The sequence below is a fragment of the Morone saxatilis genome, unplaced genomic scaffold, assembly GCF_004916995.1.
Source record: "Morone saxatilis isolate NCDOM2014 unplaced genomic scaffold, NCSU_SB_2.0 Contig0, whole genome shotgun sequence".
Classification (NCBI taxonomy): domain Eukaryota; kingdom Metazoa; phylum Chordata; class Actinopteri; family Moronidae; genus Morone; species Morone saxatilis.
The window spans coordinates 11,336,156-11,353,417 of NW_023339650.1; the positions used below are offsets into that span (position 1 = coordinate 11,336,156).

Consider the following 17,262-nt stretch of genomic DNA (forward strand, 5'->3'; position numbering starts at 1 on the left):
CGAGATAAATAAAATGGGGACCCACACATGGAAAAATAACTACTTAGCGCTACTAGAGGTTAAAAACAACACAGGGGATGTTGAATTACAGAGCAGGTTTTGTGTTTCAGTTCTGTCTGACTGTAACTGTGTACCTGTCACTTGCAGTCAGCTAGAATACATTTCGGCATTGATTGAAGTTTTAAAAAGGTCTTATAATATTCCTCACAGATCTTCTTCTGTGCTTAGTTCCCTTTAGTCTGCCTCCGGCTCCTTAGATGGACAACCCTCACTTCACAATCCACTCTTACACCTTTTAGGCCAATTTATGTTCATTTTAGACAACTGAATCCTTACAGTGCTTGAAATGATATCCATTATTTTCCAAATCAGGAAAGATTCTGTAAAACCCCCTTTTCTTCTGATCCTCACTTCCTTGTGCTGCATTACATTTGCTTAATGCACTGTTGCACAAACACACATGACATGATCCAAAACACACCCGGGGAAGGGATAGGACCTGTGATTCCAGTGTTAATGGTTCTGTCCTCCGTGGCAGACACTCCCCTCCCAGCACAGTGCTCTGCTGCTGCTGGCTGAGGAATGCTTTGTCACGCCACTAAGGCAGGGTGGCGCCCAGGAATGGAGGAGACTAGAGTTAGCCGGGAGCAGCTCTTGTCGGCAGTGACAGTGAGCAGGTTGTTTTGCCGTGCTGCCTCGAGAAGCATTTGGACTTTGATGTGATGCATTGTGAAAGCAGAATGCCATTCTGCTTGTATGTTGTTAATGAATGCTTTATTTTCTAAAATGCATCATCATGTGTTGAAGCTTCACCCTCTAGCAAACACAGTATAATCTTAGCCTCAATATTTATTCATTCAGTGAAGGGTTAATGAATATGCATGCACATGTTTGAGCAACACTGTTTACTTTCGTTCAGACACATAAACTCACGTTTGGAGCAATAGGGTGTAAACTGCAGAGCTTCAGGGATTTTGGTAATAGCTGCTGCATGAGGGGAGCACGTTTCTCATTCACTCGGCTCAGATTTTCCTCCAATTATTCTAGGGATTTGAACTGGTAACCCTGCTGCAATCCTGCTTCCAACCTTTGGTTCAGGCCTCCCAAATACTTTCCTTGCTGATTCATCAGCCTTATCTATTACAGCTGCTCATTTGCATCCTAAGAGGCTGACTACACCATTGTGCACTTGATATCTAAGCCATGATCAGCTTTTGCTGTAGCTCAGTGTAAGTGTGATTGAAGGGATCACTGATAAGCCCCTTTGAAACACGTATTTTATAAAGCGCTGCAGAAACCCGTCTCTGCTCACTGTCAAGTTCAACAACTGAGTGTGATGTTGCTGTCTTTCAGTCTAGATCCGCTGTGTTTATCCTGACTTCTCAGTCACACTGTCACCTGAAGCTGTGAGGTTGTTGTTGCCTTTGTCTCTCATAAGAACAGTTATCCTTGTCAAAGGATTTCAGGAACTCTCACTTATACTTATTTCACAGTCTTCGTACAGTGCATTATAGGACTAATCACACATGGAGCATGCATGCTCATTTCTTTCCATGCAAGTGCAACAGTGTAGCTGTTTTCCATTATGCTAACAGAGGTGGCATTTAGATGTTTTGTGTGAGCTGACTTCAGACTGAGGTGCTGAAGCTTTCCTCTTCATGTCGTCATCATCTCATGTATTTTTCACAGACGGCCTTTTCGTGCGGGTGTCGTGTATCAGACTTCGACCTAGGCTATTATGTTTGCTTTAATAAGTCTGCCACAAAGGGTGACGTACAGGAATATTTGTGCAGTGTTGTTTTCACTAGACATAGAGATATCCAATAATAAATTCAAAGGATATGTATCACAGTGGTTGGCAGCATTGACTCAGCAACTTTCATGTGTGTCACGATATCAACACAGTAGCTTTGGTTGCAGCGCTGAATGTTTTTCTGAAATTCAGGAAGTGTTTATTTCCCCATCAGGAGGACAACAGCTGTTATTACTATAGTCGCTACAATATCATCTGACAGTGGGGAAGTACCCGATTGCATTCATGCATGTCCATTTTGTAATCTTGCTAGCTCAGAAATCTCCCTCTGCCTACTGTCGCCTTTATCCAGGCTTGGAGACTGCAGTCACTCCAGAGCAGAGTGGAGAAATGATGAGCCAACGTTTGACTGACCTTCTCCCCAGCTTAGAGGCAGCTTTAGGGGGGCCTTGAATAGATGACATCCTCAGGGTATATACAGTAGGATTCTGTTCAAACTAAAGCCAGAGTAAAAGGCTTGGGCTTACACAGTACCTGGACTGACTTTGGTCAGGACTGGATTGGTTAGCTGGCCTCAAGTTCTAGCAGTAGCCCAATGCAGTAATGTATCTGACCCACTTGTCTCTTGATGATGAAAGAAAAGTTAAATGTAAGGCCTAAATTGACTGTCTCCAAGGGGGAATTTGATATGCTGACATTAATGCTCATTTAATGTCTTACTGTCATCTACTGTAAGGATCTGGGTCAAATCAGGGTAAGAGATGAGGGATAAATGGTTGAGGTGATTCAGGGCTTAGCAGGCTGCTCTCATACATTATGAAGCTCTCAAAGGCTTTGTGTTGAGGTCTGGTCAGGGCAATAGCTCAGAGGAGAGCAGGATGCCTCCCTCTAATGTTTCTGGTCAGTGAAATAGGTGTCTTAGGTATGCCACTTTCCCACTCTGTAAAAGCAGTGTTTCTGCCTCAGTGCTTTTTTTAAGGGGAGCATGCTGAAGGCCAGTAATTCTGTTCTTATCCGCCGGAACATCAGCACAGCAAAATCTGAAAAGCCTGTAATTCAGTATGATGATTCAAAAATTATAGCAATTTATTCTCATGAACAATGTATTTCCAGCAGAAATGCATTTGTCTCAAGACTTTCTTGGAGTCAGTTAAGATAGCCGGAGTGATTGACTTCCCACATTTCTTTTGACTTCTTAGAAAATGTGTTTTTAAGATGTAATAAGAGAATAATGGATGTGTGGAGAAACCAATTTCGAGCTTTGTGGGAGTCTGTTTCTCAAGTTTTAGTTTTAACAAGCCTCAATAGTTGATTCACAAAAGCCCCTCACTGGGCCAATAGTCTTTTTTCATGTGGACTCATTAGATTGAAAAGTGGCGAGCCATTCGGCCGTATCTGCGTCACTGTCGTCTTGTGTGACAGTGGCGTGGACAAGGTTTTACCCACTGCAACTACTGCTGCTGTTGTTGTTTCTCTTTTGATTATTACCAGAGCTCTGGGACAAACCAGGGCACAGAACACGGTGTCTTCAAGGTCAGCGGTATTTAGTATGGCTGCTGCAGACTGAGGGAGAGGGAGAGTGGGGTCGGGTTAATGAGTGACAAAAGGCTGCCATTTCTTGGCTCAAGGTAGCTTGTACGGACAAACCAGCTTTTAAAAAGCAAGGAGGAATTTGAAGATATTTAATGCACAGAAGCTGCTTAATAACTTTGTTTTTATTTATTAAAGTTGTCCACTCAATTAAACTTTTCTTCTACTTATGAAGTACACTTGTGTTCCTGTGCTTATTTTGGGACACTTTTGGGACTGTCTCTCACAAGACTAAAATTTTTATGTTCATTTTTTCTACACTGTGTTCATTAATTTCAGCTCAGCATTTGTTACAGTTATAGTTCATTTGGTAAGAAAATTAGATGTAAATGAATAAATAATCGTTTAGGGTTGCGTCTGTGTGTTTTAGTCACACTTGGCTGTCTGTGCCTGCCTCACGGCATATGTCTGCACTGTACAACTGTGTGTTTGTTTTGAAACCAGTAGCTGGCAGATCAGTTGTGATTCCACAGCTCGCGTCAGCCCCAGTCCCAGGAGTATCCAGCGCTTATATATCTGTTCTTTGTCATCACCACACCAACACTACGCACCGTTGCCATGGTTTCCCTGTTCAAATCCTTGGGTGACATTCCTCATCAACACACTCCTGAAACACCAAGCTCATTATCTGACTGTTACTTGCACAGACAATATGACAATCATAACCTTCCCATCAAACTGTCTGCGTGTGTGCGTGTGCGCCCGCCTGCCTGTCTTCTTGTTTGATTTGCGTGTGTGTGTCTATTTGCATAAATCTGATAACCCTGTGCTTCAGAAATCATATGACGTGATGCTAATATTAAAAGCGGAATAGCCTGGGTCAGTGCAAGTTTGTAATTTCACACATGCTGGAAAAGAAACCTCTAGAGTCCTGCTGTAACTTTAATATTATAGACTACAGAGCAGCAGACGTACGCAGAGCCAGAGACAGACATACTGCTTTTTCTTTCCCTGTAATGTGCAGTGCAGTGTGATATTGCACTAGTTTTCTCTCGAGTCCAACTCTGTGTTGTTGGCCTTTGTCTAGCACTCTGGTAGAGATAAAAGATCGGACTGTACTGATTATTCACTTTGGTGAAATAAACTTGGGAGGCGATTGGTTCTGAATGTCAAAGTTTGAAGGGAATACACAGAGTGAGAGGATGATGAATATCAATGAGTATCACAATCGGTATTCACAACAGTGGCAATTAATGGATTAGTTGAACAGAACATAAATCAACAATAAGTCTGATATTGATTCATCATTTTAATCGTTCATTAAGCAAAACCCCAAAACATTCACTAGTTCCAGTTTGCAGTTTTTCTTAGTTTTACATCTTTGTAAATTAAATACCATTTCAGGACTTCTTGGACTTTTGATCAGACAAAACAAGCAATTTGAAGCTAGATTAATTGATAATAACGGCCGTAGTTGCAGCCGTAGTGATAAAGACTTTAAGCACTATATTTGGGGCAGGTCATACGTATGGTCAGGACAAAGGCAGCAGTAGTTAATAGTCAACAACCTCTCTTTCGAACTAAAGCTTATTCATACAATTATGGCTTTAAGTTTCAGATTTTATCTGCAGCGAGACAGCTCAAGACGAAAGCGCATAAAGCAAACACCATATAATGAGAGGTTTCCAAAAATGTTCCCGACAATAATAACCAAAAGGTCAAAGCCAATATGAGCAAATTGTCATCATTATAACAAGTTCATTAGCAGTGCCTGGTGTCTCTCAGCACATCCATCTGTGTGTTTCTGGTTCTCATCTTTCTGCTTTTGTTTGTTCCTGTTAAATCTGATGCTTCACACACTGACTGCATCTGTTTGCTTGAGCCAAAGTTAGTCATTTCAGATTGATTGCCGCCCTTCCATCTTATTGTGGCAGCTGAAGTGCATTTCAGGTCAAGCATCCGTTTAGTCCATCACCTATCAAATGCAGTGCATGTACAAGAAATGTTGTAATATCTGCTATTGTCTCAGCCACTAGAAATATCATTGTATTTCCATACAGGTTTTCACATTTCTGTTGATTGAACAATAAGTCAGTTGTCATTTTTAAGTAAAAGTACACAAAATTCACTGTTTTTAGCTCAGATGTGAATATTCGCTGGGTTTTTTGTAATCCATGATAGTAAATTGAATATCGTTGGGTTGTGGACTGTTGGTCAAAGAAATTTGACAAAACAATGAACCATTTGTCAAGTTTTGAGCTCTTGGAAGTTGTGATGCTCACTTTTCACAAATGTCTGACATTTTATAGATAAATGATTAATCGATTAATGAATAATCTTAATCAATAATTAAAATAATCGTTATTGTCCAGCTCTATTATTAATTGATTAATGATTTATAAAGAAAATATAAAATATTTTCTGTATGCAGCTTCGGAAATGTTTTATGTCATTGTACATGTGAATATATTTGGATACATTTTGGACTAATATTGGGACAAAACAAGCAATTTAAAAAAGTGACCTTCGGCTCTGGGACATTCTGTAGACTTAACTATTAATTGATTAATAAAAAAGCTAATCAGTTGATCAGTAATTGTGATTTATCGCATCCCTAGTCCATGTGTACAAGGCATTGAAGGTTGTATTTAGTAGTCCCATATTATACCTGAGCTATCAGCTTTTTCTGATTTATTGCCCAGTGCAACAAAACAATCAATGGTCTCAGGCTCACACACACACACACAAGTTAGAGCACAGAAGTGGAAGATAGATGAGACTCACGACATGAAAAGATGACAAGATGATAATGTCAGATTTGCGTCCACAGGGACTCGCACAAGAACTGTAAGCCAGTTGTGACTGCATGTATGTAACGGATGTATAAATTAGCGTCAGAAAGTCTCATATCAAAAATGACACTTTGCTTCTCCTACTCATTACTTTCCCCCCTCGTGTCCCTCTTGGGTAGTACAGTAAAACACGGTTGAAACCAACCTTAATTTAATTCCACAGAGTGTTAAGTGCTAAATATTCTCACCAAGTAGATTTCTTTGAAAGGGCTGTTAGCCTTCCAGCAGTGAAATAATTGGGCTGTCATTGCATTACTGGGGTTTTTCCCAACCATCACAGGCTGGTGCAATTCTGTGAGGACTTTGCCGATTGCCACTGTGTTTTAAAAAGCTTCCTCATTGAAGGCCCCACTTTAATGTCTAGTACCAATTGGCCTCTCTTTCGCTCGCTCTACCTCTATTTCTGTCTATTTCTTTCTCATCCCTCCCTCAATGTGTGCCTGTCTCTCTTTTCTGCTCTTCTGTGCCAGTGCTCAGCAAGTTCATACAACTGCTTTCATGCTCGGAGATCTGTGAAATAAACACAAATGTTGGCCTGGCTCACAGGCACAGAGTGAATAACGATTACATTTTTGGGGCTGAGCTGCAGCTGAGGCAATACATTAACCAGACTCTTTTCTGGGACGTCAACAAGACCATCACCATGGCGACGCAATGACAAAAACACACAATAACACACTGCAGACATTTCTCTGTTTGAATACTTTTAAAACAAGTGCTAGAGTACAAAACATGTCAGATATGTGCAGTTATATGTACTGTAAATGGCAGCACAGCGCAGTATGTAGCCCAATTTGCTAGGAGTAAAATTGGTGGATACACACAAATAACTTCAGCTTCCTAAAAGACTCTGATTGAGGTGCAAACACTCAAGTTGCACATTTAGGAGTTTTTAGAGAAGATTCTTCATAAATAAGTTGCATCCTCTGTGCTGCGAAGCCTGATATGTGCTCTGCTCCCCATGGTATCATTAGCTGCGTAAAATACGGCTGAATATACATTCCCCAAGGCTCATACTCGACTAATTTAACATCTCTTCCCTTTCTTTTTTTTCTATTTCAGAGGAAATCAAAGAGGAATCAGAAAAATTAAGGTAAGCAATTGATTAATTACATAACACAATAAGGCATTGGGGGTCATTTAATGGGTTTTGTCTGTCTTTCTGCGTGCTCAGGCACTGTAAAATTCATGGCTCAACTGCAAGCCTCTATGTTGCTTTCTCCTCTGTTCAGACTAGTTAAGGGGATTAGAACAGTGTGTATGTGTGGGTGTGTGGGTGTGTGTGGGTGTACGCGCAGCCTCCAGTGTGTTTTTGTTTGTGTCTCTCTGCCTGGCCTGTTCCCAACAGCCCCTTGCCTTCTCATTAATGGCTTTCTTCACGAACCCCTGCCTAATTCTGAACTTGTTTTCAAGAGTCTGTGTGTGTTTGGCTTGCTCGTGTACGGGATGCCAAGTAACGTGGGCTTTGGAATGAAACGTGCCACCTCGCCTCTTCCCCATCCTTTCTCCCCCCTGCTGTTTCATTTTTATCCCTTTATCCCTTATTCCCCTCTCACACCCCCCTTCCATCTTCCATATTCACTGCCCATTATTTCTCCAGTCTCCAGCTTTTCCATTCTCTCCAAATTAGCATTACTAGTAACCAACTTCATTCATATTTTTGCCCTTAAGGTTGTACTTCTAGATCAAAGATAGGTAGATGTAGGAGCTATGTGCAGCTGCACCCAACTCTTACAAACGCTGCTGCTTTTAGATTCATCTCAGGTACTTTAAAACTCTCACCTATTTTTCATGTTATATGGATGTAATAGTCTCACAGCTCTACTCAGGAATACAAATATACTTTTTTATTTTTTCCTGCAGTACTATTTAAATTGCTTCCCTTTGTGCATTCATTCAGTGGCATAGTCGCAAACGAGGCCAAATTTAACAAAGACATCTTTAAAATTTCAACAGTAGTGTTGGGCAATATGTATCACAGTATAGTGGGTCACTATATACTTTTTATATACCATTTATACAGTAGATGAAAAGTCACAATATTATCGTTATAATCAAAAATTTAAAAACTGTGATATTTAAAAGAAATACGTAGATATTGATATAAAGATAATGTGGGAATCACTGCGGAAATGCCTTCTAAATAACTTGTGAAAGTTCGGATCAGTCCAAAAAGGAATAACTTACTGTTCTTTTTATTGAGCTGTAACATTCAAACTTAGAGAAAATGCAATCACTGAGCTGTAACACCACTTTAAAGACCTGATAGATATTCAGATTTTCCCTTTTTCTGAGCACTTTTAGTCCATGTTGGCTGAATACAATACAGTAAAAGGAATAGTTTTGCGAAATAGGGATCGACCAATATGTTTTTTTTTCAGATCTAATACAGATGGCGCTTATTAGTAATCAACTGATATACATTTGCAGCGAAAATGAAAATCTTAGTGTCAACATTTTGAATAGAGTGGTGGTGTGTAACAAAGTACTCAAGTACTGTACTTAATATAATTTTGAGGCAAGTGTACTTTTGTATTCCCATTTCCTCATCTGCGGCACAGAAATCTTCAGTGTTGATAGACTATTTCTTGTGACGTATAGCCAATAGTTGCCAATAATGATGATAATAGCCAATAATTGGCTACACAATAGCCAATAATGTAGGCAATAATGCTGTCAACTGGACATTAGGTGAGACTACAGAGTGGTAACTACAGACAGTGAGAGCCGGCTACAGGGAGAGCCAAGTAGTGCATTTTAAAATGAATGCTGAATATCCCTATTGGGAAATCGCTTTGTTGCCAAGAGTTACATGAGAAGATTGACATTCTTGTAGATTTCTGCTAAATATGAAGCCACACCCAGCAGATGGTTAGTTTAGCTTAGCACAAAGACTGGAAAAAAAGTAAACCGCTAGTCTTGTAGCTAGATGACATTTAATCATATATCATGATGTTGATATCATATTGATTTAATGCTAAACAAATCCGTCTTCCCTTGCATGACAAAATACGTGTAAGCTGTAAGCCCCCCCCCACAAAAGCACTAGGGAGTTGCAGATGTAACCGCTTCTGTCTGACTAAAATCTAGTGAGTGGCCATATTATGTTTTATTAGCAGGCTAAGTCTGACGTTGGGCTGATTATAAAGGATAGAGCGGGGCCAGCTGACATAAAGCAGCGAGTCCGGGATTAAGCCAGCGGAGAAGAGCTCCTTGGAGACACACACAGCACAATAGCTGAGAGGGATGAAGACTGGGCCAAACCATACAGATGAGCCAGCTGAGTGGATGCTCAATTGTGGCTCCACTTTGATCGTATTGTCCAAAAGGTTTTTGATAATGATGAGAAGGCTGTTAAACAGATTAATATTTTTTTAAATATCAATGTTTACATGTTTGTACCGTAGCTTATTCCCTCTGTAATTTCTTTTTAATTTGTGATTCTCAATGCCTGTTTGCTTTTTGTTTTCAGACAGCCCTTGTACTATTCTTTCTGTTCTCTTGCTTTACTAAGCTTCTCCATTCCTCTGTTTCTCTCTATGATCTCTGGATCTCTCTCTCTAATTCCCCTTTAATTCATTCTACCCAATGCCTGTTTCCTCTTTTGTTTTCAAATAGCTCCCTTTATAACATTTTGTCTCCCTTCCCTACCTTTACAAGGCACTTCATCCTCCCTCTCTTCTTCTATTTCTCTCTATGGTTGTGCCTTCAGTGAGGTCGTCCCTCTAAAAAAGAGCTGAAGTCATCCTATTTCATTGCCAAGACATAAACAATGCAGCCCCTCCCTCTCTATCCGTCTCCCTCCCTCCCTCCCTTTCTCTGTTCTTCTCATATTCCAGCAAGTGCAGTCTGGGTGTGGTAGTTGTGCCTGGGGATGCTGTAGACACATGGCTGCTGAAAGCAACGGTCCATATTTTATGTCCTACGTCTCTGATCTTTAAAAAATTCTGAAAAAAAATAATCCCTGTATCATTTGATTTAAGATTTAGTCGGACGCCAGGAGATGCTTTGTCAGCATGAAGATGTGGCAAAGTCTGAGCCTTAATAACAAACCTCTGGGATTAGTGCCCCTCCCAAAGAGAGATCAAGTGAAAAATGTTGAAGCAGTAAGGCACTACATTAAATTCAGTGTAATAAAGATTTTGTTGCTCTGCATTTTCCCTGAGGAAGAGGATGCAGGGCAAGATGTTTTTAGATTTATCGTGTATAATAATATCCTATTACAACTGTGGACGAGAAGAGGTTGCTACAGTGAAACGAGCCACTCTTTGCACTCACTTTTTCATGCACCATTAGTCGTGCCTGGATGTCAAAGGGAGTGTGAGTGTGTCAGGCTGATTTCTGAACCCTGCTACTTCTCTAGTGACTCCGGTTGACAGACTGGACCGTGTGATCACTGTGTTTATCTCACAGTCTCTCTACCTCTTTTTTTCTGTATTGTTCCTTCCTAGTCCGCCCAGTGGAGACGGCAAATCGGGTTCCAGCACTTTACCGCCAATCAAATCAAAGACCAACTTCATTGAAGCCGACAAGTACTTCTTGCCGTTTGAGCTGGCATGTCAGTCCAAATGTCCCCGCATTGTCATCACTTCGCTCGACTGTTTACAGGTCAGTGGCAGGACAAGTTGGACTGCAGAACCCCAAATCTTTGCATGTCTGCATGACAATCCACTCTATGGTGGGTTCTTCATTTGTCTGTTAAGATCTTATGCCTACCTCAGCTAAGTTATGTTGAGAGACGACTAAAAATATGCATTCAAGAAGAAGTATTTTCACTGAGGTCATTGTGCAGAAAGTGCCATGACAATAAAAGGCAGCTGGTCATGTTCTCAATCATCACAATTTGTCTTGGTATGTGTGTGTTTGCATATGTATCTGCCTTGTAGAAGCTGATAGCGTATGGCCACCTGACGGGCAGCGCCCCGGACAGCACGGCCCCGGGCAAGAAGCTCATCGACAGGATCATCGAGACCATCTGCGCCTGTTTCCAAGGGCCGCAGACTGATGAGGGTGTGCAGCTACAGATTATTAAGGTGTGCTGCTGTTCTCATCTTCTCCTTGTAGTTTATTACACAGATACGTAATCAACTTTATAGTGCTTTACTTTGCCTTTATCATTTTAATATTTCTCAAAGGCACTATATCCTTGTGTCACTTTGATATAAAGTCATTTAATTACATTAATTCACACCATAAGTAGCTGCTTTTTGGTTACTGCAAACAATCCTGCTGCACTGTTGTTTTGGACAAACATTGTTTTAGCTTATAAATCAATATGTCATTTTAAAAGACCAGTTTAGTGGTTGTGTATTTATGTTATAAATGTGCTGATTTTCAGGGAGACGAGCCCTAACGTTGTGTTGTGTTATGTGGAGAGTCTAGTACTCAGTAGCCATTTTGGCCAATCTTCCACACCAAAGTAAACTTAGTATTGTACTATTTGTATTTTTAGTAGTTGTAACCTTTTGTAAAGGTCACTGACTAATGTGTGCCCTACCATGATCTGGCCTGAGAGGAGGTATATGTAAAAATATCAGAATATCTAGATTGATTTTTTTTGGTTGGGTTGTTTCGTCTTCTCTGCTGGAGAATTGCAGCGAGATGCACATCCACAAGGCTAAAAGAGCTCTTACAAGGCTGTCTAAATGATCGATTCTATTTTGGTGTTGTAACCCTGCACATGCTGTAAAAACTGTTTTTGAAATTTGTTCATGAATTTCATCATCAACTTCATCCTGTAAGCCCTTGGAATGACAGATTATCTTTCTTGTGGTTATTTGTGGCGCTGCATTATGTGGGGGAAAAAATCCTAAAAGATTCATATCTTTAAAAATATCTGTCTGTTTTATGATTTAAATTTTTTCCACATGTGTATGATCTAATTGTTTGTAATTCACACACAGTGTTAACCAGGTCCTGAGCACGTAAACTGCCAGCAGGACTTGGCAAAAAAATGCAGGGCTCTTTTTTACACTGACATGTAAAATTTCCAGAGCATTTTTGGAGTAAAGCACATGTGTGAAAAAGGCCTTAGATACATATTGGCATTTGGCAAGAGGTTCAAAACTTTCCCATCATCCATCTGAAAAACTTTAGAACTGTCAAAATATGTCAAGTAAAGTAAAGCAAGTCACAAACAATTGAGAATAGTATCAGTTTGACATCGATCTTAACCTGCCTCTGCCCTCTCCTGTCTTCTCTTATTTCACTCCCTTTCTTTACGCGTTCTTTCAGGCTCTTTTGACAGCGGTGACCTCCCAGCACATAGAAATCCACGAGGGCACCGTGCTGCAGGCCGTCCGCACGTGTTACAACATCTACCTGGCCAGCAAGAACCTCATCAACCAGACCACAGCCAAGGCCACGCTCACACAGATGCTCAACGTCATCTTTGCACGCATGGAGAATCAAGCAGTATGTCCAACCCTCTGGAAACATTCACTTGTAACGCTGAATGCTTTTTATGTAGACAGACACACAAAAGTAAGAGAGAGGGCAACTCCTCCTTTGTGCCATTCTCTGATTAAATCTGAAACTAAACAGAAGTAGCTGATCAAACAAGCTGCAATTTTTGGACTCAAAAATCTGCTTGCATTTTAAAAATGCCGCAACAAATTAGGAATACGTAAAACAGTTTTGGCATGGAGTCAGATTGGATTGTGATATAATGAAATACATTATATTCTGTGGGAAAGCTTTCTGCTCGATGGATTACTCAAACCGCCTATTCCTGATTTAATTAAAGTCTACTGTTTGCTTTGTGTCCAGAGGGACATTTTAGGTGTTGCCTTCAAAAAAAAAGCTTGCTCTAATGTCATCTTTTTCTTTTTGAATGACACTTTTCCCCTCCTCACCTGCCTCCCTCCCTTCCTTTTGGACACATAGCTTACAAATCACAAGCTATCTTGGTCTCTGGCCTCCAGAAAGCGTGACCGCCAGGTAAAGCGTGCAGGACTGCCGTGACTTGCCTGATCAGAACTCTTAAACTCTTCTCTGTGTATCTGTGTTTGCGCATTAAGCTTTTTCCTCATCCATTCATGCACTCATCCGTTCTCTTCCTTTGCTCCTACACTGCACAGGAGCAGGTATGCTGTGTACTTTTTTCCACCATATGCTTGCCGTGGCTTTTGTTGACTTGCCTACAAATCATCTCGCTTTCCTGCACCAATTTACATTTTAGTTTACATTCACAACCTGGGCGTGGTGAACATTTTAATGCAGGTCAGTTACGTCTGTCTCAATCCTGACAGATGTTTATGTTTTGTTTCTTCAAAGGCCTAATATAGTTCTTTTAGAACAATGAGCGACTGGTATTGAGTCAGACCCAGACAGAGAAATATAAAGAAGCTGTCAGGGGTAGAGATAGAAAGACAAGGCAGACTTTGAGGCAGAGGCCTATTGTGGTGTTGTCACTGCCTGCATAGTGTTATGCTGCTGCACAGGGAGATCCACTTTCTGTTTGTGTGCACTGTGGATGTATCCTCCTGACTGCAGCTCAGCATGCTGTGATCACACACACACAGGCACACAGGCATTGTTTGTCAGGCTCACTCTCACACACCCTCAGCCTTCACTATCCGACTGAGGTGGCATTTAAATAATGAGCTTAGTTTGTTTGCGCCGCCTCGCCTGTCCCCTCCAGCCGAGGTGGCGTTGTCTGGCCTTGTTACTGTTGCTTATATTCAATACTAATTGTTTCATTCAGAATGCTGCATCATTGGAATTAGTTTGCTTACATTTAAATGTGACAATAGCAGCAGGCTCATTTAATTAGAGTCAGATAGCTTTTGGAAGCATGGTTTTAAAAACAAGACATAATAGTAAAGTAGATGTAAAATGTACTTTTTGGTTTGTCTGGTGAGAGTTGATATGACTATTTAGCATAAAACAGATTGTATAATTGTGGCTAGAAAGGGAGACGAGACTGACTGCTTCACTGAAATAAATTCAAATTTGCCATCAGTGTCCCTGCATTTGGTGGATTTACACCGTTAATTACAGTTATTAATTGAAAAGCTAGTCTGCTGTAGAAGGATCTCCATCTATCACCACTGTTTTGTATGTGTCACACTGTTTCTATATCCATCTGTGACCCATGTCTTTCTTTAGTTACTGTGCCTTTTCTCTTTGAGTCACTTAAGTCTATATATTTATTTATTTATTTTTAACATTTATGCCCGACAAATCTACAAATGCACTTGGATTGAAAATGCACCATGGGCTGTTGTTAATTTAGCTTGGCTGAGAGAACTTCCACTGCTTGTAATTGTTTGCTCTCTTTGGAACTTGTATTGGTGTCTGCTATGAAATAGTGTGTAACTGTGCATTTAAGTACTTTTTTCCCTCCAATATCAGCAGAGAACAGCAGTAGAGATAGTTTTACAATGCTCAAAACCAAACTTTACCTCTGCCGTGAAGCAACTATTATCTGAAATAACAGAATATTCACTAACATTACATACTCTTTTGGCCACAACCGTGTGCAAATGTCTTGTGACCCACTTCTTGCTCATGACCTACCAAGCTAAAGCACAGCAACACTTTCCAGTACTCTATATCAGAAGCAGTGGTAACACATGTCAGCCATGACGCATCAGCCAGGACACTGTATGAGCCATTTTCCATCAGAAACACCTTCTGCCACCCGCGGACTAAAGTAGACACAAGCCAGCATGAATCGATCCCACAAAGCTTCTCTCATTGCTGTTTTAGTAGCACGTCCTACTTCTCAGCCAGTGAGTATTCATATACATTTCCATAAGAACAAACATCTAATGTATGCTGACACATACATGCTGGCATTTAGATGTTAAGAAATCCTGAATATAAAACCTAAGAACCGTTGTATTTTGCTCTCTGCTCTGACATCTGGAAGTGTTGTGGCTCTGCTTTGGGTTCAGTGAGCCCTCAGGGAATCTAGACAGGTTGTTCAAACTTGTAATTGCTGTTACGAGTTGGTTTGCATAATCTTAACCTGTCTTTTTCTGTGTGTGCGTATGTGTGTGTGTGTTGCATGTGCCTGTTCTTTGAATACTTTTGCTGTTTTTTGTGTGTATTGTCGTGTACGTGTGTTTTGTTTTGTTTTTATTGTTTTGTATGTGTGTGTGTGCCCTGCCCCTTTACAGCTGCAGGAAGCGAAACAGCTGGAGAGAGAACGTCACCGGCAGCACTCCCCGAGCACCCAGCACACCGAGCCAGACTCCCCCCAGCTCCAGACTCACATCCAAACGCCGGCCAAGGGTCCGACCCAGGAGGCCAACGGGCCTGTTACCCCTCCAACTCCCACCATCACTATCCCATCCACTCCGTCCACCCCCTCGACACCCGCCCCGGAGGGCAGCAGCAGGTCTGTGTCTGGGGAGCAAGAGGAGCAGAGGGAGCCAGAGGAGCAGGGAGAGCAAGGGCCCATCTACGAAAGCCCAGATCCAGAAAATGGTTCTGATTTCTGTGTGCCTGAAAACGAACAGACTGAGGCAGATCAAGCCACTGCAGCAGCACAGAGTAAGACTGCTTACAGGGATCTATTCTGTTGTCCCGGTCTTTATATTGACTCCATTGGTTTGCAATTTTGAATTGATCCTCCATATGTTACCTTGTGTATTCTGCACCAATATCCTCTTTTAAAGTAACACATGTCAATATTCAGAAGCCCAATGCTATTTCAAAATGATGTTTAATTGTCTTAAAACTAATCAAAGCTCCAAACACACTTGATAAACAGCCGCATAAATGTTTAAGAATATATTCAAAATGTCCTATCTCTTGAGTTGTATGTATTCTGAGCTGGTATGAATAAAAGCATCTGGAGTTACAGTGAACACCCTGAATATGCATGATAAAAACCAAACTCTTGACCTTTATGTGCAATTTCCGTTCAAAGGAACAGAAAGCAGCCAGAGCCAGTGTTTACTGTTGCAAACTGGTGTCGAAGATGAAGAGCAGGATAAAAAATCAATTGTCAGTCACTTTGTTATAGCGCTATGTACTAGGTTTATAGCAGAACAGATGTGTTGATTGGCCCTTTAGTCAGTAAAGCGGGTGAGTGTGTTTTCTTAAACTGTGTGTGTGTCTGCGTGTGTCTTGTCCAGATGCAGCAGCTCAGCAGCATCCACAGACAGGTGAGGAGGAGGATGAGGAAACCCCGAACTACGAGGAGAAAGCCCAGGAAATCGTCCAGAGTATTCTGCAGGAGGTGGTCAACACTGTTGCAGGAGGTGAGATGTATAGATGGTATACAGTAAAAATGTACATAAAATATAAAAATAAACAGTGGCTAATAATGCTCTGTGAGTGTCCATTATAATTACCTTTATTTATAGGCTAATTTATGTTTTAGTAGTCACCTAACTAATTTAGGAAAATAAAAGCCCCAACACCAAAGAAAGTATTGGTTGTAAAACCAGCAAGTTCAAGTGGTTCAGCTACAACTATCTGTCTCCTCTTTGTTCAGTGCAGCGCCTCTGACTCCTTTTCAGTTTGCTCGCCCTTTGTTTGCTGTCTCTGACATTTCTGTAGAATACAGGGTTATTTGAATGTACACTTCCTCACCAAATGCCTGTGCAAACTTGAATGCAAAACTGACCCTTACAAATTTAGTAATCTAGCAGAATGCAGCTCAGCCACATGTATAATTTATCCTGCCATTATTTGTACTTTTCTTTCTTAAATGCATATGGAAAAAGGAAAGTGGTGCACTTTACTGATTATACAAGCGGCACTTCAGCGGACAAGTGAGAAGAGAACTGTGCCTCCAGGCTGGTGTCTTTGTTTGATAAATAACAAGCACCTTTATGGGTACAAAATGTGTCTGAAAGGAGACACAAAGGTCTCTAAAACTGGTCCTATGTAAAGAAATAACCTAATAATACCTATACCTAATAATACCTAATAAAGTTCCTGGGAAGCTACACTATAATTTTAGGTCAGGTCAAACTCCCTGAAGTTCCCTTAGATGCTGACAAAAAGAAGGCAAAGCACTCTGTCTTGTTTAAAAAAAAGCCTTTATTTTTCTATGATGGCAAAAAAAAAAGCTTTATTAACTTGTACTCACAAAAGTATAGTGCTTTGGTTTCCATTTTCAAATACACTTTTACCCTTGAGCAGACATTTGAAAAACAAGCTTTATTG

General features: G+C 40.8%; 1 protein-coding gene across 4 annotated transcripts in view; it reads left to right on the forward strand.

The window, feature by feature from the left end:
• arfgef1 (ADP-ribosylation factor guanine nucleotide-exchange factor 1 (brefeldin A-inhibited)) overlaps nt 1-17,262 on the forward strand; it is a 50,186-nt gene that overhangs the window by 9,915 nt on the left and 23,009 nt on the right. For 2 of the 4 annotated variants that reach the window (XM_035670063.1, XM_035670135.1), the window contains exons 2-8: nt 7,198-7,228; nt 10,587-10,743; nt 11,022-11,168; nt 12,370-12,549; nt 13,021-13,074; nt 15,261-15,636; nt 16,224-16,349. In XM_035670063.1, coding sequence (XP_035525956.1) covers nt 7,198-7,228; nt 10,587-10,743; nt 11,022-11,168; nt 12,370-12,549; nt 13,021-13,074; nt 15,261-15,636; nt 16,224-16,349 — 1,071 coding nt within the window. The remainder of the gene's footprint in view (nt 1-7,197; nt 7,229-10,586; nt 10,744-11,021; nt 11,169-12,369; nt 12,550-13,020; nt 13,075-15,260; nt 15,637-16,223; nt 16,350-17,262) is intronic. The other 2 variants (XM_035670222.1, XM_035670298.1) reach the window with 1 other exon arrangement.